The following is a 26,825-nucleotide window of genomic DNA, read 5'->3' as shown; positions in this document are numbered from 1 at the left end:
AATTACACCTGGGTCCACTCTAACGTGAAAAAATGTGCTCTTTGTTGCTGACCCCTTGGTCAGCCTAGAGATCAAATTCCTGGACATCGGAAAGCCCCACTCATATTCATTAAAAGCCACGGGAGACCAGCTCTGTATTTCTGTTCAAGAGAAGAACAAGGTGCGGGCTTTCGCTGAACAATACAACTGCTCTGCTTCAGTCGGCACAATATACACCTTTCACTTTCTGCAGCTTGGCTGCTAATCAATTAGTATGTGGATTTTTTTTTTTTTTTCTGCACAGCATCTTAGTACCAAAACTAAGTCCCATGAGCGAGTTTACCCCAAACTGCTTGTGTTAAAAAGCTGGCTACAGATTCAGTAATCAAAAATACAAAAATGATTTCAAAATTCTACCTTCCCTCTACTCTGGCCAGACATGCCATTAATTACCACAGTGGCTAATATTTGACAGATTAGAATTTTGTCCCCTTTCTAACCACACTCAGCCTTTGGGAAAGATGTTATAGTGCTGAGAATGAGTCACAAAGACAAAATTGGGCACCACTGGTGGCAGAGAATCAATTTTAGGTATGCAAGCAATCCACAAGCTCTCCCATGGTACGAAGTAAGAATGAGGCTGACCCACCTGCCTGACAACACAAAACCTTCTTCTCCTGCACTCCCAAAAAGAATGAGAAAATAACGACAATAGCAGAAGTGAAGCAAATCTGTGGCTGAACTATTAAAAAGATGCCTGATGCCTTTATTCCAGATTCTTGGAAGAATGAGATGATGAAGGAATATACACAGATGCCATAAAACCTACCTTAAGGCCTCTTGAGGTAAGGGTGCCCCCAGAGAATTCATCAACTCTTGCCCTCCCATCTGAGGGAGCCCCTTTCCTTTCAGATCTGGCATCCCACTTACAGCATCTTCAGTTTAGGCCACTGAATTTTCCCAGACCCATCAAACCATATTCAAAGCCTCTTCCTTGGGGATGTAGTAAGCACTACAGAACATTACGGTTGCAGACATATATGAATGCTCTGGTGTGTTGTAAGTTATTTTCTACATACCAGTTCCTGTTCAACTGTAAATTAGAAAACACTACTTTAATTCTCCGTAGTCTTGAGGTAGCTTTCAGCTGTGTTGCAAGTTATGAACGTGTAACGAATACAGACTAATATTCTTTTTCTGTAGCTAGACCAGGTCACAATCCGTATTTTCTAAATACACGAATTATAGCTATTTTCCTAGTCTGATGGCAATTACTTTTGAGAAACCTGTGAATCCTTAATATCAGAGTTCTTATTTTGATTTCTATTTTTGAAACCACTAGCGCTATCAGCAATGCAGAACTTAATACTTCCTCCAAAAAAGTCACTGTAAAAACAGGGAAATCAGACCATCAATTTACATTATTTTCGGTAGAAATATCTGCTGGGTTACTAAGCAGGAACTCACCTATGTGTAAATCTCAGAGATGGAAAAAATCTAATTTCTGAAGGGAGAAAAGTGGGTAAGTACCTATGGAATAAGTTCTCCCAAACATTGCTTTGAGGCAAAATCTTTTGTTGTTGTTGTTGTTGTTGAGACGGAGTCTCACTTTGTCCCTCATGCTGGAGTGCAGTGGCCCAATCTCGGCTCACTGCAAGCTCCACCTCCCGGGTTCACGTCATTCTCCTGCCTCAGCCTCCCAAGTAGCTGGGACTACAGGCGCCGGCTACCACGCCCGTCTAATTTTTTGTATTTTTAGCAAAGACAGAGTTACACCGTGTTAGCCAGGATAGTCTCGATCTCATGACCTCCTGATCTGCCCGCCTCAGCCTCCCAAAGTGCTGGGATTACAGGTGTGAACTCCCAGGCTGGAGTGCAGTGGTGCGATCTCGGCTCACTGCAAGCTCTGCCTCCTGGGTTCACGCCATTCTCCTGCCTCAGCCTCCCGAGTAGGTGGGACTACAGGTGCACGCCACCATGTCCAACTAATTTTTTCTATTTTTCAGTAGAGACGGGGTTTTGCCGTGTTAGCCAGGATGGTCTAGATCTCCTGACCTCGTGATCCGCCCATCTTGGCCTCCCAAAGTGCCTGGGATTACAGGCGTGAGCCACCGGGCAAATTCTTAATAGTAAAAGATGTTAAAAATTGTACAAGACATTGAAGTAATTCAAGCATCCTCGCAAATATGTATATTTTTGAAAATTCTAACTTTGATGACCATTTAAGTGGGTGGCATATGAGAGAAACTAGAGAAGACTTCATTCCTCATGTTTTACAACTAAATGAAAAAGTTAAGTGACTTGCCTAGTGTCACCCAATGAGCAGAAGGTGAACTAGGGCTAAAACTTATCCAATCTCACTCCTTATGAAGGCTGACAGAGGTATAGTTTGGAAACACTAATACACCACTATTAATAGTAATAGCTAACACTTATCAACTGCTTACTCCATGCTAAAAAGTCTTCTGTGTGCTGTGGATGCATTAATTCTATCTTCATAACAACCATGAAACCATAATGCTTTATCCCATTTTAAAGAAGAAACAGAGGCAGGCAGATGTTAAGAAACTCACCCAAGGTCCCACTGAATAAGTGATAGAGATGGCAAATACTCTCCTCCCTAGCACAGAAATGCTAATGCAGACATTTCTAAATCAATGTTCAGATTATCAGTAGTTCTGGGAATGTTAATTTTGACGAAATATCTTCACAGTGAGATCCAAACTACTGAGGCCTCCCAAAAACAGATGATGAAACTGAAATATCCTTTTCGTCAACCTCTGTATTCTTGGTCAAAATACAAAGTATCAACAATTCCAATGGATGGGGCAAAAACCATTTAAAGATCTCCCTTATTGCAAAGAGATGCTCAATAGGAAATGGTTGAAGCTTTGTGGAAATCTCAACAGACATTAAGTCTAATGACAACTTTAGGAGAACATTTCAGAAGACTGATTAGTGCTTATTTTCCTGACTTTTCTACCCTTGCCAGTATTAAAATTAAAACATTTTAAATGACATCAATCCAGTTCAGATATAAACTTTGTCTGCAGTTTGCACCACCACCAAAAATAGACCATGTCCTGTCACATCACATATCTGAATTAGTCTGTTTGTTCAATTTCTTGAGATGCTGCAAGATCTGCCTGAGGACCAAAATCATTCCCCCATTCATCACAGCTATAATCTGGTTTAGCTGAACCCTGTCCTAAACAGATTTGAATCAGCTCAGATAATGGAGGAAGTTTGTTGCTGTCATCATTTCAGCAACTATCAATCCAGGGACCTCTGAACATCCTGCTTGCTCAGGAATAGCCTTAAATGTCCTGTACCTTTTAAGGATTTTTCAAAAGTAATCTTAAATTATTTTTAAACAATGATCTTAACTTGCATGTAGAGCATCTCTGCTAAGCAGAGGTCATTCCTCAACTACTTCACTGACATTAAGAACTGGGCTGTGAAGCTGGAAATGCTCTCTCTCCTGCCCTTTACCCAGAAATGCTAATATCAATATCCTACATGACCCCAGATTACAGTTTGACAGCACTGATTTCTGCTGTTTATTCTCTTGCCCTTTACCACGTTCTCACACATTAAAAAAATAAATTGACGTACTTTACTAAAGCTAGGTATAAACTGGATCTGCAGATTATAACCACCAATTACCACATCCCCACCCCCACCACCCCTCAGTCACGCTGTATACCCTGGAATCAGACTCGCCAGGTTCAAATCACACCTCTTATTATCTGTGGCGATTCTTGAGCAATTACTTAACTTTTCTGCATCTGGGTTTTCTTATCTGCCAAATGAGAATCAGAATAGTGCCCATCTCCCAAAGGCATTTTGAGGATTAAATGAGACAATACATATACAAAAAACATAGGACAATGCCAGGCATATAGGAAGTACTTAATTAAGAGTTCAAAATCATTGTTGGGGTTGATTTTAAACAGAGATGTACTTCCTGTACCCATTCATCAGTCCTTCTGGATACTAACTCGTATAGCTAGAAAAAAAATTATAGAAAATATCTCAACCTTTTAACTTACAGAGGACAAGAGGACTTTACTTGACAAACTGTCAAGTAAAGTGGCCAATCTGAATTCAGTCTGCTTGTCTGTTTCCAGTCCTATCCACAACTCCTGGTGAAGGACTGGGGTACTTTCTGTATTGAGTGAGTAAGGTAAGTTCTTCTGCTCTATATACACACACACAGGTTAGTTTTGCTCTACATACACCCTCAAAAAAAAAAAAGTCCTAGAACCTAAATGATTGACAATCATTTAGTCTAACATTCTCACTTTAAAGATTAAAAAAAAAAAAAAAAAAACTTGCTCTAGGGCCTAAATGACTTGCCTAAGTTGACATAAATACTTAGTGGGAGAGCCCAAGGCCAGAAAAATTATAATTGATACCCTAAGCAAACTATCCAATATTCTCTAAAGTCCACTGCAAACTTTACCTATTTTATCCTCATCACAACCCTCTAAAATAGATATCATCTTCACCATCTTAAAGATATGAAAACTGAGGCTCAGACACTGTGAAGTAACTCCTTTAAAACCTGACAACTGTCAACTGATAGAATCAAGATTGACATGCTTCTTGTCTGGCTTCCAAGGATATGCACCTGTTTCAAGTTTTCCAGAGCTTAGTTCCGAGAATTCTAGCGCCATTTCTCAACCAGTAACTTTCAAACCACCTGTACATCAGTCTTGCCCAGGAAACTTTAAAAAATAGTAACTGCTGAGCTTCACCTCAGGAAGGGCAATCAGAGTCTCTGTAGGTAGGACTTCAAAATCTATATTTCTACAGAGACGGTAATTCTGATGTGTAGAGAGATTTGAGAAACCCTAATCTAAGCAAGATATTTTATGACCTCTTCCAGTACAAAATGAGAGGGAAATGAGTTACCTAAGGCTGATGGAATGTTCAGAGTAGCTGAGTCTGTGTGAAGGGTAGCATGGTGACCTCCTCTCAAATCCTTTTGTGTCACACAGACATACACCCAGCCCCAGTAGCATAAACATATACAGCCAGCCCTCCATAATCACGGGTTCCACATCCAGGGATTTAACCAACCAAGGATAGAAAATATTAGAAAAAGGGCCGGGAGCGGTGGCTTATGCCTATAATCCCAGCACTTTGGGAGGCCGAGGCGAGCCAATCACCCGAGGTCAGGAGTTCAAGACCAGGCTGGCCAACATGGTGAAACCCTGTCTCTACTAAAAATATAAAAATTAGCCGGGTGCAGTGGCGTGTGCCTGTAATCCCAGCTACTTCGGAGGCTGAGGCAGGAGAATCACTTGAACCCGGGAGGCAGAGGTTGCCGTGAGCTGAAATCACACCACTGCATTCCAGCCTCAGCGACAGAGAGATACTCCATCTTGAAAAAAAAAAAAGAAAGAAAATATTGGAAAAAGGATTGCATCTATGCTAGATATTTTTGCTGTCATTGTTCCTTAAACCATGAAGTATTAACAATGATTTATAATCTAGAGATGATTTAAACTATACACGAAGATGTGCATAGGTTACATGCAAATACTACACCATTTTATATAAAAGACTTGAGCATGCTGGAATTTTGTTATCAGCAGGAGATCCTGGGCCAATTCCCAATGGATACTGAGGGAAGGATGACTGTATATATCTAGGAAAGCCTTAACTCCCATTGATCTTACCTAAAGGGATCTCTATCACAATGAAAACAAGTGTTGCATTTTGCAGTAGTACAGTATGCATTTTGTTGGAAATACAGCAATAAGGTTTCCTTCCATCCGAATCATTTTCATTTAAAGCATCTAAGTCTAAGCCATATATTCTTGGTACTGAGCTAAAAAGCAATGTGGAAAACTGTTTGAATCATCACTTACCAAGGTGCACCGTATATCCTGAATCCCTTCACTGTTACCTCCGAATCTTGTAAGTAAATACTGTTTGTCAGGAGGGACTGAACATTGTCAAAGTCCTCTGGTTTCAATTTGGACACAGAGGGGAAACGGTAGTAGTCCTGTTTAACAAGGTCTGCCATGAATTCCTTATCAAATGTCAGTTCATGATTCCCAGCAATCACTATTTTATATTCATATGGCAGGTTTCCTGAAATAAGAAAAAAGAGCACCAATTAGCACGTTCATTTCCCATCACAAAGTACAACAGCCGAGACTACGTGATTAGCAGACAGCTCACTCAAATGAAATAGCTCACACATTCCTTTACATTTCCATGTGAACTGGAATTTATGATTAGTCCTTTATGCCAACAAAAATGACAATAACAGGAGATAGGAAGCTGCTAAGTAGCTAAAACATTGCTAAAAAGACATTAAGTTTTCTAGTTCCATTTCCCTCTTCTGTATGCTACGTATTCATTGTGATGAATCCACAGGGTAATGAATCCACACTTTATATTTATCCAGTAAAAAAGCACATTAATCACGATCCTTAAGAGAAGGTCTGGACCTAGTTTAGTTCTCAAAACATAATCTAACCAACTATTCTTAACAAGTCAAATAACTACTAGATTTTTAGTATACCCTTCAGACAAAAGACATGGCATAGTCAAACATTCCAAAATTGACATACAAGAAAGGAACCAGATAGTAAAATCTCATATTTCAACTCTAATTTTAAGTTTACCTTTTGGGTTGTGAATAAAAAGAACATTAGGAAGGGCCCCCTGATTAGAAGCTAACTTTCCTCCCATTGGGAAGGGAGAAGAAACTGTAAAGCTTAACCCACTTTTAATATTTATGGTATGGAAATGTGAGTTCTCGGTGTGTGCTTTTTATGCAAAAGTTTCCCGATCAAAATGAGATAATTCTGGGAAGAAGAATGAAAGCTATAAAGGAAAACCCAAACACCAGACTTCTGCATAGATTTATAATGTTTGAATAAAGTACGGGTCATACATATTAATAACTCACCGTGATGCTATAAGAACCAAAATCCAAAGGGAGAGAGTGCCGGGCAGCTGTCCCCACCTGAAATTAATGTTCTTTTCTTTACGCTGTCACTACCCATCCCTCAAGCCTCACTGTTCATCTGCTGCTTATTTTATTTTGGAGCAAAAAAAGAGTGGGACAATGGCACCTATAATTCCAGCTTTCTGAGACCTATGGATCTGATGCAAAATTAATGTTTCCTGCTATTCCAGGAAGAATTAAAGTTACCACTAGCAGGAAATTGGGTACACTTGTTGTAAGAACTGGTGCTTACCAGCAAGCTAGAGTCTCAATGATTTCATTAAGGAAGCTTAGTGGGGAAGAGAATTTTGTGGGGGAGGTGATGGGAGCAAGTTCTGTCGTCAGTCCACTTGGATTTCAGCAATTCAAACTGTAAAGATTACATTGTGAATTTTACACAGTCTCAGCAGCACATCACAAACGTATTTGCTAATATTGAAGCAGTTTTCAAGACTGTCAGATCATGTTTTGCAAAATTACTGCCTTTTCTTTAGCTATTAATTGTTAGATTTCTGACAATAATAAAATTGCTTATATAGCTCGGGCAATAATGGGGAGGCTTAAGAGAGAGATGAAAGCAATCTGATAGAAAATAACACTGCAGAGAGAAGAAACCAGAAATGCTGAGGCCAAGCAGCAATGGTTATCTTTGACTACTAGCCCACAGTGCTGCATGTCATGTCTTTGGCCTCAGTTATTTGCAAGGTTATGATGAAGAGTTCAGAAAAGAATAGGAAGCCTCCCTCAAATGCACATTTATGTGAATTTGGTAATTAAGAGTATGATGTACATAGTATGTTGCTTGGATAGAATGGTGGTATTTTGCACAATTCCTGAACTTCAAGTGAAGATGAAAGATGTGTTAATAGGGCCACAAATTCCCAGTACTGCACATGCTGGACATCTGTGAGAGGCCCTACAACTCTAATATCATGGCTCTGTGACCCTATGAGCCTAATACTGCTCCCCACGCCAATTCACCTGTGCTCCCAAAGCTGGAACAGGCTAAAATGTTTTCCCAGACAGCAATCTCTTCCAAGGCAGGTCCTTACTGTGATTCTTGGAGCAAAAGATTTTACCTGTACAAATCACATTGTAGTTGCCCAGTTCTCCTTTAATCATTCACAATGATGGACCCACTGTAAACCCTTTAATTATGTGCCGCCGCTCTTGCAGGAAGCCTGGGTTTCTCAATTTATCCTTGTTTTAGGGCTTGGGTTCAGGGACAGCATGGGTGAGACTAGCCACTATGGCAAAGGAAGTATATTTTCCCCCTTCAGATTGGATTTTTTTCTTTCTTTCTTTTTTTTTCTTTTTAAGTAAAGCTGCTGCAAAGCAAATCTTTTTCAGGAAGACAAGCATCTTTGGTGTCTTTTAAATCAAATTTTGGAGACTCAGGATAAAAAGGTAGCCACCAAAATGAAGAGCCACAGAAAAGGTGATGATATTTACACATCATCAACAAACTCATCTCTTTCTGAGAATCCAATAGTAGCTTCCAACTTCCATCCTCTGTTACTGATGTTATGAGATTGTCTGACATATTTTCTTTTTTGCTGAACTGACCTTTCATCTATAATCTGCTAACCTTTATATTTTATATGAAAAGTGTAAACAGGGCAGCTGACAAATCTCCTGTTACTTGATGGCATTTTCGTGGGTTTTCTTTTTTTTTTTTCCAGACTAGATTAATTTGGAAGGCTCTGCAGTCCAGCTTCAAACTTCTTGGTATTCAAATAGCAACACTTTAAAATTGTCGGGCAAAGAGGTGCCTGCCTTTTTCCATTTTATTCAGATCATGCCAGCTAAGCTGACCTGCTTGTACAAAAAAAAAAAGCAAGGCCATATATATACTCTAATATGAAAAAAAAAAATCTTGCTCTGAATGACCCAAAGAACTCTACCGGCCGGGCATGGTGGCTCACACCTGTAATCCCAGCACTTTGGGAGGTCGAGACAGGCAGATCACCTGAGGTCAGGAGTTTGAGATCAGCCTGGTCAACGTACTGAAACCCCATTTCTACTAAAAGTACAAAAATTAGCTGGGCGTGGTGGCAGAAGAATTGCTTGAACCCTGGAGGTAGAGGTTGCTGTGAGTCGAGATTGCGCCATTGCACTCCAGCCTGGGTGAAAGAGCAAAACTCATCTCAGAAAAACAAACAAAGAAACAAGAAAAAAGAACTCTACCAACCAACCAGTTTCATCGTTCCTAAGGCATGGTATATGTTCTACTAATGGCACACAAGATTATTTTAGGTGAAATGGAAAGGAACCTTTGACAAAATGTCAAACAGTTTTGTATTTTAAAACAACTTTTAAGAATGCATTGTTTGGACAAATACAATATAAAAGTGGAAGTAATGATATATAGCTTCCTTTTTTCTATCTTTATATGTAAAATAAGAGGTAATTTCAAGAAAATTACTAAGCAAATAGTAGAGGTAACTTACAGGTACAACAAAGTGACTATGGTAGCAAGTGAATTAATGAAATGTGGAAAACTTGCTCATCAGCTCAGGTTAGAGCTACCGAATGTAAGTGAGACCATAAACTCATACAGGCAGTTATTTGAGTTTTATGTATTCTGTATCTTCTGCACTTAGTGGTGTCACATAAGTAGATACTCATGAACTGAAAGTCAACTGGGTCCTCACTGTTACTTGACAGTTCTAAGTGCCCCACACTTTAGCCACTACCTCCCCAAAGCAGCCATCACAAAATGTGTCCAGGTTCCTCTCTAGCTCCCAGGCTCCAACTGAGCCCCTCTCCAGACATGCAAAATATCCTCTAACCACATGTGTAAAGAAGGAGGAAGTTTCTCTTCACTTCTGCCTCTTCACTTTCCCATCACTCCATCTGTTTGCATCTTCTCATATTTCTAACAGAGGTTGAGCATCCTTTAACTGAAATGCTTGAGACCAGAAGCACTTAGGATTTTGGATTTTTTCAGATTTTGGAATATTTGTGTCATACTGATTGAATATCCCAAATCCAAAAATCCAAAATCTGAAATGCTCCGGTGAACATTTTCACTGAGTGTCATGTCTGTGCTCAAAAGGTTTCAGATTTTGGAACACTTCAGATTTTGGATTCTCATAATAGGGACGTTCAATTTGCAAACTGGCCCCTTAATCAGATTCCTCCCACTCCCACAAGCACCTTCCTTTTCCAGGCATCTCCTCTCTTTGATATTTTGGTTCTCTCTCTATTTATATATTGAATCCTCCTCATTAGTGAGTTTATATTTACCCACTCAAAGAAAACAAAAACAAACAACCCTTGACACATACACACACATACATGCCTCAAACATGATCTTAAACATTCCTTGACCTTTTTGCTTCTTTGAGATGCTTCCTCATTTCACTTCTAAACTTCTAAAAAGAGGATTCCATAAGCTTGCTGCTGGTAGGACCAACTCAGCCCTCAGATGTGTTATGGTTAGCCCTAGACTGAGGTTTTGTTTGTTTTGTTTTTATTTTGTTTTGCTTTTGTATTTAACTAACATCTAGAACTCAGAAAATATCACCCAAAAGTTTCTGCACTTCCAGCTTCTTGTGGAAAATCAAAAGATCAGGCAAAACTGATCTCCAGTCTGCCAACAGACCTCCTCACTCTAATTTCTTCTCATACAGCCCACTTACCACATTTGTTTTGCCTGATGGGCCACTATATTAATAGATTTAACAACATATAGCCAAATGGTTACTCAAAAGTTATTCAATGCAATCTGGCTTCTGCTTCTACTCTCCTTCCAAAAGCTTCCCTGGAATGTGACTAATAACTTCCTAATGGCCAAAGCCAAGGCTGTTTCTGAAGTCTGACCTCTGTTGAGCACACTACAGTGGTGTGATCCGTTCCCTTGATTACTGCTGTGGCACTCTCCAAGTTATCCTCCTCCTTCTCTGATATTTCTTCTCCTCTCTCTTCTTCTTCCTCAGCTTCCTTTGCATCCTATCTCATCTGCATGCTTATCCCATGACACTCTCCTTCTTCATCTTTACTTCTAGGGGCAGTATTTAATAGTTGCTTACTGTGCTTCTCCCATTTCTATTCCTAATGATTCGATTTTAAAACTATTACAATTTAAACTATGGAGGCAACATGGGGATAAGAATGGGGACTCTGTAGTCTCTGCCACATGTTAGCTGTATGACCTTGGAGATTCCTTATGTTCTCTAAAGTGCACTAGCAAAATGGGGATAATAACACCCACCTCATGAGTTTTGGCAAAGACAAAATGAAATATAGCCTCTAAAGCACATGCATAGTGCAGAGTAAACCGTCAGTGCATGTTCACTATTATTACTCTTTTTTTGAGTTTTGCTTTTGCATGTGACTTGTCTCCCCATAGACTTGAAGACATGGATCATGGCTTGTTGTTCCTTATTGACCAAAAGTACCTAGTCCCATATCTTCAAAATGGCAGACACACAACTCAGATTTGCTGAGTAAGTGAAGGAACAAATGAACCTCCACAAGATTTCCTGGGAACTTCCATAGAATTCCAGGAACTTGGGTTGTCATCTTAGGCTATGGCAAGGTTTAAGCCAATGTTACATTTTCTTCCAACTTTAAGCCCACATGAAGTGTCCTGTTCCTTCTCCCCAACATCCAGTCTTCCAGTCTATCCCGACTAATCTCCACTCTTTTTAAACTACAGTTTTCTCAAATATAAATAGGGTAAAAATAAAATATTGATTCTGAAGTTTGGTGAGGATTAAACAAGATCCTGCATATAAAGAATCTGCACAGTTTCTGACACTTTATATTCACTCAATAGACATTAGCTGTGTTGTTATGTTATTGTCATGCCCATCTTTCCCAATCCCCATCAATCAATCACTGGTTTATCCACAAATTGGACCACTCCCTGATGCCAGGCACAACATCACTACTCTCAAAGCAAAGCATCTGAAGATGAAAAAGAACATTTTGATTTTTCTCATGGCAGAAACTGGCATGTTCCAACATGTCTTTCAAACTAACAAAAGTATTATGAGGGCCAATAAGCATTTGGTTCTAAAAGTGAAGGTCAGTGGGCCTATGAGGCCTCCAACCTGCACACAGTGCAAACACAGCACCTCTTTTGAGATAATCCTAACCTCGCACAATGTATTCCCTTAACACACAACTTCTTGCCTCCTTCTCTTATCCAGATATCTCTCTCTTCCAGTATTTCTCAAATACCAAAAAATGTGCCAAGAGTGGCCTCTCATTCATGAATGATTAGTTAACCTGTGATAGCTTCCAGACTGTTTCTCTCAAGAGGGACTACTCATGCAGAATATCCAAAACTTCTTCTTAGAATCAGGTGGGGGTATCAGCATGTAGCAAGGAATAGATTAAAAATTTAAGATCTCCAGCTATGCACATGTCTGATGAACTCTATAACAATGTTAAACACATAGCAACTTATGTCAAAGTCAGCATAACTCCCTTATAAAACTCTGGACATTTAACATGGCACTTATAATGACTTCGATGAATCACAGCACGTGTCCTCCAAGAAAATCTGGTGGTTTGAAGTTGTGCTCCGTGAAGCCTCCCCAGGGATGGAGAAGGGCAGAGGGAAACGACTTTCTCTGAGGTCCACCAGAGCAGCTATGCTTTCCTTGATTTTACCATCTGGGAAAAGATGTCATCATTCAAAGAAAGTTAACCCTGGCTTAAAAAAATTAAGAGGAAACCACTGATTCATGCACTTCCATCTTACGGATGAAGAAACTGAGTGCCAGAGAGGTGCTTACTAAGCACAGTCACAGGCCACAAGTAGGGCCAGAATCTAGCTCTTTGGCTCCCAGACCAGTAGTTTTCAGATGACCCCACATATGTGACAACCTGATAAAGTTTGACTTAAGGCCTACTGGTACATGAATCCTCCTCATACCATTCTCCATCTATAGTAATCTTTTATCTAATATTAGGCACTTACAGCCCTTTTTTTTTGTACCCATGAAACAGAACTCTCCATTCTAGATGCTTCTCTGACTATATCATAGAGTTCTCCTGTATGGGACATGAGGCAGTGTCAGCCTCACGCTACGACAATTAAAACACATCCTGGCTCAATTAAAACATTCCCCGGGCCGGGCGTGATGGCTCACGCCTGTAATCCCAGCACTTTGGGAGGCCGAGGTGGGCGGATCACAAGGTCAGGAGATCGAGACCATGGTGAAACCCCGTCTCTACTAAAAATACAAAAAATTAGCCGGGCGCGGTGGCGGGCACCTGTAGTCCCAGCTACTCAGGAGGCTGAGGCAGGAGAATGGCGTAAACCCGGGAGGCGGAGCTTGCAGTGAGCCGAGATCGCGCCACTGCACTCCAGCCTGGGCCACAGAGCGAGACTCCACCTCAAAAAAAATAAAATAAAATAAAATAAAACATTCCCCGAATGCTACTGCAGTTGGTGGTGTAATTTCTTACCTACAGGCTCCCAGGAGAATGTGGGAGCCTACCAAATGAAGAGAAGACCAACTTTATGTGAGGTCCCAGAATCTAAAAACTTGTTGGCTACAATTATGAGGATTAGGATGAGACTTTGATAGGAGAATGGAGGTCTGAGGTAATAAATTCAAACACCTACATGGACTAGGGAGGTAAAGAAACAATGTGAACTGAGCTGAACTAGGTGGAAGATAATAGAGAACAATGAGGACTGGGGGCACAGGTGCATCAGCATTTTAAAATAAACATATATAAGCACTGCTCTGGCCAAACATGATTTCCTCTCTAGCTTGCTCCTCTCCCTCAATACAAGTTAATGTTCCTCAAAAATAAGTATTATACAACTGCATTCAGGTTTTCTGCTGTAAATCCTTATAGAATGAATACCTCTAGAAAACTCAAGTTTAGGTCAAACCAAAATCCAAGGTCAATTCCAGAACATTCATTTTTCCCAGGAATCTGCCTGTGATATGGTTTGGCAGTCTCCCCATCCAAATCTCATCTTGAACTGTAGTTCCCATAATCCCCACATGTTGTGGGAAGGATCTGGTGGGAGGTAATTGAATCATGGGGGTGGTTATCCTCATGCTGTTCTCATGATAGTAAATTCTCAAGAGATCTGATGGTTTTATAAGGGGTTTTAACTCCTTTTGCTCAGCACTTCTGCTTGCTGCCACCATGTGAAGAAGGACGTGTTGGCTTCCCCTTCTGCCATGATTATAAGTTTCCTAAGGCGTACCCAGCTTTGCTGAACTATGAGTCAATTAAACCTCTCTCCTTTATAAATTACCCAGTCTCAGGTGTATCTTTAGTAACAGCATGAGAACAGGCTAATATAGCCTGCCAACTGTTAGAAGACAACTCTTGACCCACACTCTTCATTCCTCATGAACAGGGAATATGGAAAACAGGGGCAACCACAATGGTTCATCAGGTCACGGTTAACACCAAATATCCTTTCTCCACACCCTTCTTTTATAAATCAGAGATCTGGTCGGCAAGGCTAATTGATCACTATCTACTGTTTACTCCTGCTGAAACCAAGAGAAAAACCCCAGCATTCAGCAGTAGTTATTTGTGAAAGAGAGCCTCCAAAAGCAAACATGGCTTGTTGTTTTCCCGTATAAAAGAAAACCTAGTTCCATAAAGCTGACATATTTTAAGACTGCCAATCCCTATGCCCTCTCCCCTCTATTCTTCCAAATTATAGGTTTTTAAAATATATAAGGAAACCAAAACCAAAAATGTCTGTGGCATAACACTCACAGTCAGTAAAGCTCATTCTATAGCAGGAAGAAAAACAACAGAGGTGACAGGACAGAAGAGGAACCTGCTATGGCTCCCAGGTGCCCAGGAAAATCCAATTCACAAGGCACAGCCTTCAGGCTCACTTTCCCTTGGCAATGTGCTAGGAAAAAAAAAAGCTAAGTTGTTGGGATCTAAAAGAATCAAACAAATATATAGTCAGACCTGTTATCACAGGACTGTTTCTAAAAAAGAGATACATAACAATTTGATCGCATTTCTGAAACCTGCCTGCAATGGGGCAGTGTCAGGGGCCTGTTTTAAAACACTGTTCCCTGATGCTAGTGATATAAAGTGACTTCATTATACCCAAGGCAACAGAAGGAGGAAATTTTTCCTATTTAAAATTATGATTATATGTTTAATATTGTAACTCCAGCAGGAACAGGGAAAATGTTAAAAACTCTTGAAGCCTCTCTATTTCACTGAGGAATGAACAAGAATAACCTGGGCTTGAAAACTGGCCAAGCAGAAAATTCTGCAGGAGGATGAAAGGAAAAAAGTCACACCAACTGCTAGGAGCATGGAAGAACTATGAGGTTCAGGATGGGCTAAGGAGACATTTCATCTAAATTCCTTCCTTGGCAATTACCGGGGGCTGACAGCAGAGAAGGCTTGAGGCCAGCCTGGAGGTGGAGATGGGGTTCTATGAGCTATGAGGAGGCAGAGCCAACTTTTTGCTGTTGTGCCCCCAGCACCTAGAAGAATGCTTGGCATTTAGTTGGTACCCACTGCATACTCCAGAAATCCCCCTTGGCTCCACAGTTTGCACTCACTTGCCTCAGCTACAAAAACACCAGAAACATTCAGTCAGGGCAAGCTCTGTCTCTGACCTCAGTCTATCCCCCGTCAGGCTCCATTAATTTTCACAAGTCCTGACAGCTCTATCATTAATACTCACACTTGCTGATGGAGCCACACAGCAGGTTCAGACTGCTACCTTCTCCTCTGAAACTCATGCATTAGGGTTTCTTCCATGCTTGCAATGGGAAACCAGGTCTAAGAAATATTAAACACAGAAAACTATATTACAATAATGTCAGGGCTGAGCCAGAAACCCAGGAGAAGGCAGGGGATGCGGAGTGAAAGCCCAGTGGTCCACGGCAGGAATTAGGACCAGTGTAAGACACCACAGCAGAAACGCTCCCTCCTCCGCTTCAGCCTCCTCCATGAAGAGAATCCCAAGGCACCAGGAGATGTGATAAACCTTAGTCCACACAAAGAAGACAGAAGTCCACTCCCCTTGCCTTACAGTAGTCACTACTGCACTGCACCGATGGCAGGTAACAACTGAGAAGTGCAAACGATGGGGAAGCAGGCCATTAATAGTCACACTTTTTAGACCATGAAAACAGCCCAGAGATTTTATTGCTGCTCAGCAACTCCTTGTTTGTAAGCACTCTTGCCTCAACCATGGCCTTATTCTAACACAACTTTTTGTGACCTAAACACACACATCTACACACTTGCACATACTCATTCACACTTATACATATGTTTAAGATAACCGCAAGGTAGTATAAATGAATGACAATATTCTCCTTGCTTCCCAACCGAGTATATCTAAGTTGCCACCCAAATCAACATGGCATGCTCTAAATGGGAATCCCTAGTGGTAAATGTCCACCTAAATGCAACTCCAATTATATTCCAGTATTGCCATCTGGCTGGACAACAACAATCATAAGGTAGACCCTTCCACTGTTTATTTTATCCAAACTTTCCTTTACATATGAGGGTCTTGGCTTGTTAAAAAAGATTTATACAACAAATCGATCTGAACAATCAGACTAGCTTCTAAAGACCCTTCAATCTACTTCCTCAAGCATTAGAAAACTGCATCCAAATCAAGCTTCCACCAGATAGTCACAAGAAAAATTGGTAAAGACATTGTCAGGTTTCATCTGGATCGGCTGTGCTCATGTTTATACAACCTGAACTTGTAGGAATATATGAATACATGGCATGAAGGAAAGAGCATAGACTTTGGAGTCAGACAGATTTGGGAACAAGTTCCTAGTTCTGTCACTTATTACCTGTTAAACTCAAACTCCAAACACACTATTTAAGCTTCACATTGCTCATCAGGAAAAAAAAAAAAAAAGAATTGTACAATCTACCTTATGAAGTGGGTATGGGGAATAAGTGAGAGCAGGAAAGGACCAAATACAATACCTGCCACATAAAGGATTACAATTATTATTGTTATTATTATTAATAATTTTTGAAATGCAGTCTCACTCTGTCACCCAGGCTGGAGTGCAGTGGCTCGATTTCAGTTCACTGCAACCTCCGCCTCCAGGATTCAAGCGATTCTCGTGACTCAGCCCCCCAAGTAGCTGGGACTGCACATGCCCACCACCACCTCCAGCTAATTTTTTATATTTTTAGTAGAGACAGCGTTTCGCAGCGTTGGCCAGGCTGGTCTCAAACTCCTGACCTCAGCTGATCCCCTCAGCCTGCCTCAGCCTCCCAAAGTGCTGGGATTACAGGCGTGAGCCATCGTGGCTGACCTATAATTGTTATTTTTATTCTGTCTTCTGTTTTGCAGTGTAACTTAGGTCAGAGGAAGGAGCCCATCTCCTTCTTCCTACCTCTTTAAAAGAGTATTTAATAAATATCTTTAATAAACTAGTATTGTTGACTGACAAAGTCTCTGATGAGATGAAGAATATGTTTATTTTTTCCCCACAAAGCCTTTAAAAAGCAACTGAGAAAAAGGTGTTCCTTCCAGCAATAATTACAAAATAAGTGGCAATTATTCTACTGAATAATTAGAGGAACAAATGCAAATCCTGTGTGTTTGCATTTTAAACCATTAAATATGGTGATAATCAAATTAAATAAAAATAACATAAGGCATAAAGGCCATATCTTTTAAAAGAAATAACAATTTTAGAGGCTTTTTAAATTCCTCCCTTCCTTAAGCCTGCAAATAAGAATTTTAAAAATCTTCCTGTAATAACTACTGTTTCTTTTGCATGCTGAAATAACATTTGGGCAGATGATGCAGGATTTCGGTATGCAGGAATTCTGCGGGGTAGGGCTGCAGAAGCCAGAATGGAGGGTTGACAGTGAAAATAAAATCTCTGCATTAACAGCGCCACTGGGGCTAGATGAAAATGGTCTTCCAGAACTTGATTAAAACTAAATTGAAAAAGAACATATTTGGCTAATATTACATTAGACTAAAATATAGAAATGAACCCTAATACTCTCAAAATCTAATAAGAAAAAGCCATCTCAATTTCCAAACTTTCAAAGCATCTTCTTTAAATGCATCACAGATCAATTTACATGGTACTTTTGTCAATAAGCAAAACCAAATCATGGGTTCCAATTGGCTTATATTGGAAAGTGTAAGAGCAAATGCCAGAAAACGCAATTACTGCAAACAAACTCCATTTTCTTCCCTCTGAAGGGAATTTCGGGGAATATTTTATTGCCATCAAATAATATTTCTGAAGGCATCAATACACAGTTCTATTCTCCTTTCCGAGTCCCCACTCACTGTATAATCTAATCCACTCTACAGAATATCCTGAAATGTAGAGAAGTGCCTACGAAAGGGGATATTACCTTGCACACACATCCTATGTCAATTTTAATAATATTCACTCTGGACAGGAAGCTGCATAGAGCAAAATCTAGGATCCAATAAAATTGATTCTTCCCATTTTATAACTCAAAATTTCAATGAAGCATTTCAAGTATAAAATTTACAAAGAAACCCCTCAGAGAAGGTTATTTTGATCAATAGTGACAGTGACAAGACAGAGGGAATGGAAACCATATTCATTTCCTCTTCCATTTTGCTTTCTCCACCCCTTGATGGGCAACATTTACTACTATAAGAGCTCCCCTGAATCACAGCTACTAAGACTTCCTGGGGGGTGTGAAATCATGAGGCCTCCTTTGGATAAGGTTTTGCTTCCACTGGAGCACCAGTTCCAATAGTCTCCAATATTTCTTTGGCAATGCTTTTGTGGCTTTATCCCACAAGCCTGCCACTGGTATGAAGAAGTAAAAAGTATGTAGTATAATTCTTCAGGAAGAAAGGATTTCTGGAAATTCCATCATGGCCCTTGGTGCCCAAAGTTCCAAGAAGCAGAGTTGGAGGTCTATTTTACTTTCTACATTTTCATTCCTTACTCATGGGTTTTCCAATTTCTAGAGATCTAGGCCGCACCATCTTAAAATTTATCAAAAGATACATTTACACTGTCTTTCTAAATCCGTATTTTCTCCTAATTAGTATAATTAAGGCATAAGGTGTTCCATAAAGTTTTTCCTTAAATAATTTGAATTAAGTATTTTAAGGAATTCAGGTAATCAGAACACAGTTGGGGAGCATACGCTGCTGAACACTGTTCCAAAGCAAGACAGCAAAAATAAATAAATAAATAAATAAACAAACAAACAAATAAATAAATAGGTGTTTGGCATGACAGTAAAATGAAAAAAAAAAAAGTGTTTGCTCTATGAGGGTCTTTGTTCCTAGACATGTGAAGTCAGGTAAATGCATACTACGTTCGCCTTAAATTGTTCATTAAAAAACATGTAAATTTCTCTCCCTCCTCATACATATGCACACACTCTGTCAAGGAGCAGATAATCCCCTACTTTTTGGTTTGCTTCTGTTATGGGCTGAATTGTGTTCCCCCAAAATGCATATTTTGAAGCTTTCATCCCCAGTATCTCAGAAATTGACCATGTTTGGAGATGGTCCCTTAAAGAGGTGATTAAGTTAAAATGAGGCCATTAGGGTAAGCCTTAATCCAATATTACTGGTGTCCTTATTAGAAGACACTTGGACACACAGACACCAGGATGCGCATGCATGGCTGAAAGGCCACATGAGGACATAAGGAGAACACAGACATCTACAAGCTCTTTAAGAGAGGCCCAAGGTGAGACCAAACCTGCCAGCACCTTGATCTAGCCTCCAGAGTCTGGAGACTCTAGCCTCCAGAACTGTGAGAAAATAAATGTCTATTCTTTAAACCACGTAGTCTGTGGTTCTGTGGTTGACAGCCCCTAGCAAAATAATACCCTTCCTAGAAGGGTGCCTTGGCTTAATCCTTCCTACACTAAAGCTGGGTGATCTCATCAAAATATAAATCTGATCATATACACTCCCTCACTTAACAAGGGTTTACTCACCCAACTTAGCATCTTCCCAGATTCTCTATTATTGCACACAGACAAAGGGCCAAATGCTCCATGGTATGGTGTGTAGAACTCTCTGTGATCTGGCCGTGCCAGCCACTTCCCCACTTGTATCCAGAGCTCTGAGCTTGACAAGTGCTTGCAGTTCACAGAATGAAGATTTGTCTGAGTTCTCTTTCTCCCACTTGACTATGGCCCTCAGGAGGGTTCCAACTATATTCATCTTTGTATTCCAAGAAAGTTTCAATCATTATTTATCCAATAGATGAATGAATGAAGAAATAATTCTATATTGCCTGAGAATCATGTGGATATGACTAGCGAGGGTCTCAATTTTGGATGCAAAATGACCTTTAAGTGTTATAAATCCTATTTTACTCAAGGATGACACCAATTATATACATCACAAAGTATACTGTTAATTTTCTATTAATAAACTAAGTCTGATTTTCAAAACCTGTTATACAGCGGCTTTTTTTTACTGGGAAAGGCAAAGGGGGGCAAAGAAATTGGCCCGCCTGTAGTAAGGGCTCCATTTTGTTGAATGAGTGAACAAATAAATGGATGAATACATGAATAAATGAACTATATACATCACACAAATAACGTTACAATTTCAAAAGAGAAGCGAATTATTGCTGCATGGTTGACACTATGCACTTAAAGATTTTTCCAGCCTTTGTTCCTGGTAGCTCAGAGGAGTAATCAATAGATGGAGTTAATGGAATAGCCATTCATTATTTGAGGAAGCTGCCTGTATTTCTTCATGGTATCCCTTCATCTGAAAATTTTCACCCGTCAAACTCTCAGGAAAATCACTGCTGTTTTGACAGCTGGCTTTGCAGAGGCCACTCTTTATAAATGAGCCTACTGCCCAGGCCCAAACAGGACACGTGTGTGCATCTTCTCAGGCCCCCAAGCCACTGGGTCAGATGAAAGAATCCACGCTAATTTATGTGCAAGGCTAGTTGTATCCCTTTGCTTCCAACAGAAAAATCAAGGGACAGCAGGGGGCTCCTGACCTTTTATCCTCTAATTCCAGGCTTAACGAAATTCCAACCTAGCAGAGTCCTCAGAGATTTGAATCATTTCTTCCATGGAATGGGAAACTAAGACCTAGCAAGGCTAAAAGGACTCCTCCAAGGTCACCCGATGACTTAGTTGCAATATAGAACTTCTGATTTTGCAGACCAATCCTCTCCTTCTCCACCATATCACATAATCACCGGGTCAGAGATTCAAATGATTCACTTTGCAAATCAGAATATTTAGGTTCAGAGAAGCTAAGAAGCTTTTCTAAAGACTGTGCCTACAATCATGAATCCTGGGTCCTAACATTCATCTGCCACTACCAGCAAGAATCATGCAGTGACACCCAGGCATATAGTCACTCATTTCTTATTTCATAGACACAGAGGGCTAATCAAATTTCATTGTTAGGATGTTCTTTTGTTGTTAACCTGTACTATCATGGTTTAAGGCCATTTTTTTTTTCATTTGACTCATGGAAGGCATCTATTTATCCATCTTAACCATGAACTTAAATTAGGGAGTAATTTAAGACGATAGAAATTATCTCTCTGGGTCTAGCTACTGTTCTTCCAAGTTTTTCTTCTGTCTCTGACACTATCCCTGAGGTACCTTTAATGAAACTCAATGGCAAAGTTCTTCCATGATATGAACATCACAACTTTTACTTTTATTTTCATCAGTAGCTAAGGGGCTATATTTGCTTATCCTCAGCCAATACAGCATCTCTTTTTCATATCAATACCACCAACGTGGTTTCTCAAGGTTGACAGCAAAAGATTTTCCAGATTGGTATCTTTTTATAATATGTAGGCTCATCTCTAGTCTAGTATTTCATTTCTACATGTCTCTAAAATGCCAGCTTTCGTTTTTCACTAAGATTATTTTCCTCAAAGTGGAAGCTAAGGCCCAGATAATTGACTCTTAAATGGTGAAAATGAAGGGTGACTTTCTTTGAAAAACACTACTTTTATTTATTTTTTAAAACTGAATTACTTTCGAGTGTTTTGACCAGAAACTGGAGATTAGATACACTTGTTTAAAAAGAAGGTATTTTTGCAGGGTTTAACTTAATTCTCCAAAACTGAGAACTCCAATCTCTTCTACTCAAACCCATCCGAAGCTTATAAAGTTGATCCCTTACTAGGAAAGTGTGGCCAGATTTCAGTTCTTCAGGTTAAACTGCTTTTACTTTTTAACTCTGTCATGTGGCATTTCACTTGCAACCCCACATTCTCAGATTCACCCACTTTGCGGTTTAACTCTCTCTTCCCTCATTTTTCTTTACATTTAGGCTCATTTCAAGGGTTTTGCGAAGTCGGGTCTCAGTCTAATTTTCTAATCCAGTAGCATTGGATAAAAGAAATCCCATTAGATTCCATTAAATCCCACTAAGCTTCTGACTCTCTCAAAAGTCAGGATGAGGTTTGATAATGCAATAGGGCCCCAGAATGCCATGAAATGATCACAGTCTTTCTACAACCTCCAAGAAATATTCCCTGGGGTCTTAGGATGTGACTGGCAGTATGATGGGGCTGGCTGGGAATATAATAATGCAGCAAACAGAACAGGGTCTCTGGCCTTATGGAACTTGTATTTATGTGGGAGTGACAGATAATAAAGAAGTAAATAACCTGCTAACATAACTCAGATTATAACTGCAAGGAAGATAATTAGCAGGTCCTATGAAAGAGAGTAACAGAGAAAATTACCAAGATACGGCAATCCAAGAAGGTGTCTTTGAGGGGGATCAGTCAATATTTTGTCTACCTAGCCCTTTATCAATGAACAGTAAAGATAGCTAAGAAATAAACTTCCTTGATTATGAACAGCACAACATAAGAAGGCAGGAAATACATGCATGCACACCACACGTGCACATGCACACACAGCCCTCCCCAGAGGTGTTTAGAACAGTATATCAAGCACATAGCTCCTTGTAAATCTCAATTTTCATTAGAACACTCAGTGCAATTATCTATAATTGATTAGCTGACAATTAACTGGATAATATCTTTTTTTTAAATCTACCCTTGTAATGAAAATTTTTTCTAAAATATTCAATTTTCTACCTTCAGAAGGCAAGCTACTAATGGTTTAATGTTGAAGCAACTTTGAGGAGATTAAAATGCAATCCAGGCCGGGTGTGGTGGCTCAAGCCTGTCATCCCAGCACTTTGGGAGGCCGAGACGGGCGGATCACGAGGTCAGGAGATCGAGACCATCCTGGCTAAGACGGTGAAACCCCGTCTCTACTAAAAATACAAAAAAACTAGCCGGGCAAGGTGGCGGGCGCCTGTAGTCCCAGCTACTCGGGAGGCTGAGGCAGGAGAACGGCGGGAACCCGGGAGGCGGAGCTTGCAGTGAGCTGAGATCCGGCCACTGCACCCCAGCCCGGGCGACAGAGCGAGACTCCGTCTCAAAAAAATAAAAAATAAAAAAAATAAAATGCAATCCAATAGCAAGACTGGGCTAAATGTGTGTATACTCTGAACGTCAATTCCTGTTGTTGCCCTTGTGGTTATTGTCTGGGCGTGGTTTGGAATAGTTCAACAAAGCTAACATATTTGTTTATTTTCTTAGACTCTACTTTTGTCTCCTTAAAAATTCTCATTATTATAGGGAATTGGACTCTGGGGAGTTGAGGTATGCCACAACACAATGACTTCACTGAGGAGACACCAAATAGGCAGTAGTAACAGTGTCCTGTGAGGACTCTGTCGTCATTGGGCTCCCAGAAGTCCTGAGGGGGAAGATGTCCTCATGACTAGGGCCATGCGCCTTGGTTCCAGGGTCCCCTTCCATGGTCATTCTACTCAGCCACCATTGACTTCCCATATGTTGTTCATGTGACCTCAGACATTCAGTGCCCTTGATGGGATTTTTCTCTCACCTCTGCCAAGATGGCCTGGATAATGACATTAGGAAGCCATGGCACCCTGTGCCTTGGCCCAGAAACAGATCATTTCTCTTTGCGTACTGGGGCAAGTGGGGTGAAGGAAAAACTTTGTTCAAAGAAAAGTTTATGAAGAAGTTTGAATTTACAAAACAAAACAAAACCTGAAATTAGGTCTGCTGTTGTTGTGGGGGGAAGGAGGGAGGGATAAAGTTTTACCTCACAACACCATATTTCTAGCCTCTCAGGGCCCTTGGAAAAATCACTGCCCTAGAACCTGTATTGTACAAACCCTTTAATGATTATAAGGCCTAAGATAGTCACTTTAGGCCAGTAGTTCCCAAACTCGTTTGATCTTCCAAATTATGTACAAGTTAAAAAGTAAATCATGGCCGGGCACAGTGGCTCATGCCTATAATCCCTGCATTTTGGAAGGCGGAAGCGGGCTGATCACCCAAGGTCAGGAAGTCAAGACCAGCCTGGTCAATATGGTGAAAACCTGTCCCTACTAAAAATACAAAAAATTAGTAAAGTGTGGTGGTGCACGCCTGTGATCCCAGCTACTCGGGAGGCTGAGGTGGGAGAATGGCTCTAACCCTGGAGGCAGAGTTGTGCTGAGCCAAGATCACGCCACTGCATTCTTCTGCACTCTAGTTTGGGACAACAGGGTGAGACTCTGTCTCAAAAGGAAAAAAAAAAACAAAAAAAAAAACAAAGTAAATCAATTTCCAGGCTTTATCCTGAAAGATTCTGTTCTCTAGGTCTGAGTGGCCATGACCTTAAAAAAACAAATTCTTCCATTTTTTTCTTTGCATCTCTAATGAGAGATAAGATCTCAGTGACCAGCATTATCCTAGCAAGGAGGGAAAATGGGGGCCTCCTGCCCTACTTTTATTCTAGTCCAGAGACAGAGGGAGTCCTCAGTCCACCCATGGTTAAGCCTCGTTCCTCTATAGAGGGAAATGAGCTCAAAACCATTGAAATAATACAGATGACTGTTTTTCTTTCTCTTTTTTGGTCAGGCCTTGTCTTCTGTGCACATCTCTCTTTCAAGAGGTCTAGCCAGGGATTCTTGCTACACTCTACCAGTGGGCTCAGATACCAACCAAGTGTCTTTCCATCTCTTGGTGGCCAATTGATGGTGACAGATAATTAGCTTGAATTATTAAAAGTATAGTTCCAACACTATCTTCAGAATCTCAATATGCCAAATATGTGATCTTCAGGAACTAAAATATTCAACTCTGGATGGATAGGACAGAAGGTTAAACTGCTCCAAACAGCCATGAAACATAACAGGTGACGACAGGTTAAGCCTCTCAGAACTTTGGAATCTGACTACATAATAGGAGCCTGTCATCTTCTCTTTTGAGATGATTTCTATGGGAAAGGGACACAGGTGGCTAGAAGTCTCTCCTACCCATGGATCCTGGTATAACATGGACAAAAGAGGAAACAGAAGAAGGAAAGAAAAGAGAAGAAGGAATAGAAGAAAAGGAAACAAGAAAAGTAAAGATTTCAGGATGAAAATAGGAAACAAGATGACAGCCATGATATTTTAAAATGTTACCCAAGCCTATCTCAGTCACTGGCCAAGCCTCACTACAGTGCTGTCCCCTGCCATGCCCAAGGAATTCCATTCTAGGAAGACCATAGGCTACTTTCCTCAAGGTGCCATGCAAAGATACTTCATTACGAGACTCATTAAGCAGATGCTATTGATGGCACACTCAAATCCTCACCCCACCTTTCCTCAGCAGCACAGCCCCCAGTTTTATTCATGTATTCATCTTTCCCTGGGAAGCCGAGTGCTCCAGAAAGGTAAACTTATTCATAGACCCAGGCGAGCTTATCTTGATTAGTTAGTACCTCTATTTCCCTTGCCAATGACTGGCTTAACGAGGTGCGGTCACCCAATCCTGGCCAGTGAAACATGAATTAAAGTCTGTGGATGGGCTTCAAGGAAATGGTCGTCACCTATATACAAAGTGACATACTGGAAGAAATGACCTTGTTTTTCCAATGAAAACTGTCATTACTTCATGCTACACCTGGAACTTCAGCAGCAGTCACTCTCAAACCTTTGGGACAAGGCCACCATGTGAGAGGAATACTGAAAGAACCTGAATTCCTGGTATCATCACTGAGCCCCTGAATTACCAGATGCTGAAAATTGCTTTGTGCCTGGATTTTTTTTTTTTAATGAGTGACTAAATTCCTTGTTGCTTACAGCATTTTGTTTCTTACAGTCAAAAGCCTCCTAACTGTTTACATGTTCATAAATTCTAAAAATAGTGTTTCAACCAAACAAAGCTCTTTGTATACCTTCTGCTTCTTACAACAGCCTGGTAAGAGATTATAATTTGATTTGCTGCCTCTGGCAAGGATACTCAGTGTCCCTGTAAATGAAATCAAATGATGATGACAATTATGAGATTTGGAACCAACACATCCAATATTTACCTCTGTCAGGCACCATCCTAAAAAACTTCAGGTCTGGCGCAGTGACTTAGGCCTGTAATCTCAACACTTTAGGAGGGTGTGGTGGGGATCACCTGAGGTTAGGAGTTCAAGACCAGCCTGGCCAATATGGTGAAACTCGTCCCTACTAAAAATACAAAAATTAGCTAGACATGGTGGCACACACCTATAACCCCAGCTACTCAGGGGGCTGAGGCAGGAGAATCCTTTGAATTTGGGAGGCAGGGGTTGCAGTGATCCGAGATTGCGCCACTGCACTCCAGCCTGGGCAAAAGAGTGGGACTCTGTCTCAAAACAAACAAACAAAAAACCTTTATACGTTTTACAGTAACCTTATGAGGCAAAATCTATTATCCTCTTTTACAGATGAGCTAAATGAAGTCTACAGAGGTCATCATGAAAAGAAAGTGGAAAAGAATGGCCTGGTTTAGGATAATAGGAGTATACTGAATATATCCCTAATCCTAGCAATCCATTTTATCCATAAGCAAGAAGGTGGTAGTGCACTGGCTGCCTGAGAACCAGGGAAGAGCTCATTAAAGCTCCAATT

The 26,825-nt window shown here is 40.5% G+C and overlaps 1 protein-coding gene across 1 annotated transcript in view; it reads right to left on the bottom strand.

Annotated features, from left to right (window-relative positions):
• The window catches only part of MPPED2 (metallophosphoesterase domain containing 2), a 181,653-nt gene that overhangs the window by 81,276 nt on the left and 73,552 nt on the right, over positions 1-26,825 (bottom strand). Inside the window, exon 4 of the mRNA XM_033205641.1 lies at positions 5,859-6,084. Coding sequence (XP_033061532.1) covers positions 5,859-6,084 — 226 coding nt within the window. The remainder of the gene's footprint in view (positions 1-5,858; positions 6,085-26,825) is intronic.

Source organism: Trachypithecus francoisi, unplaced genomic scaffold (assembly GCF_009764315.1).
Source record: "Trachypithecus francoisi isolate TF-2019V2 unplaced genomic scaffold, Tfra_2.0 Lachesis_group8, whole genome shotgun sequence".
In the NCBI taxonomy this organism is placed as follows: domain Eukaryota; kingdom Metazoa; phylum Chordata; class Mammalia; order Primates; family Cercopithecidae; genus Trachypithecus; species Trachypithecus francoisi.
Note: the sequence above shows the minus strand (reverse complement) of the source record. Positions and strands in the feature narration are given on the sequence as shown.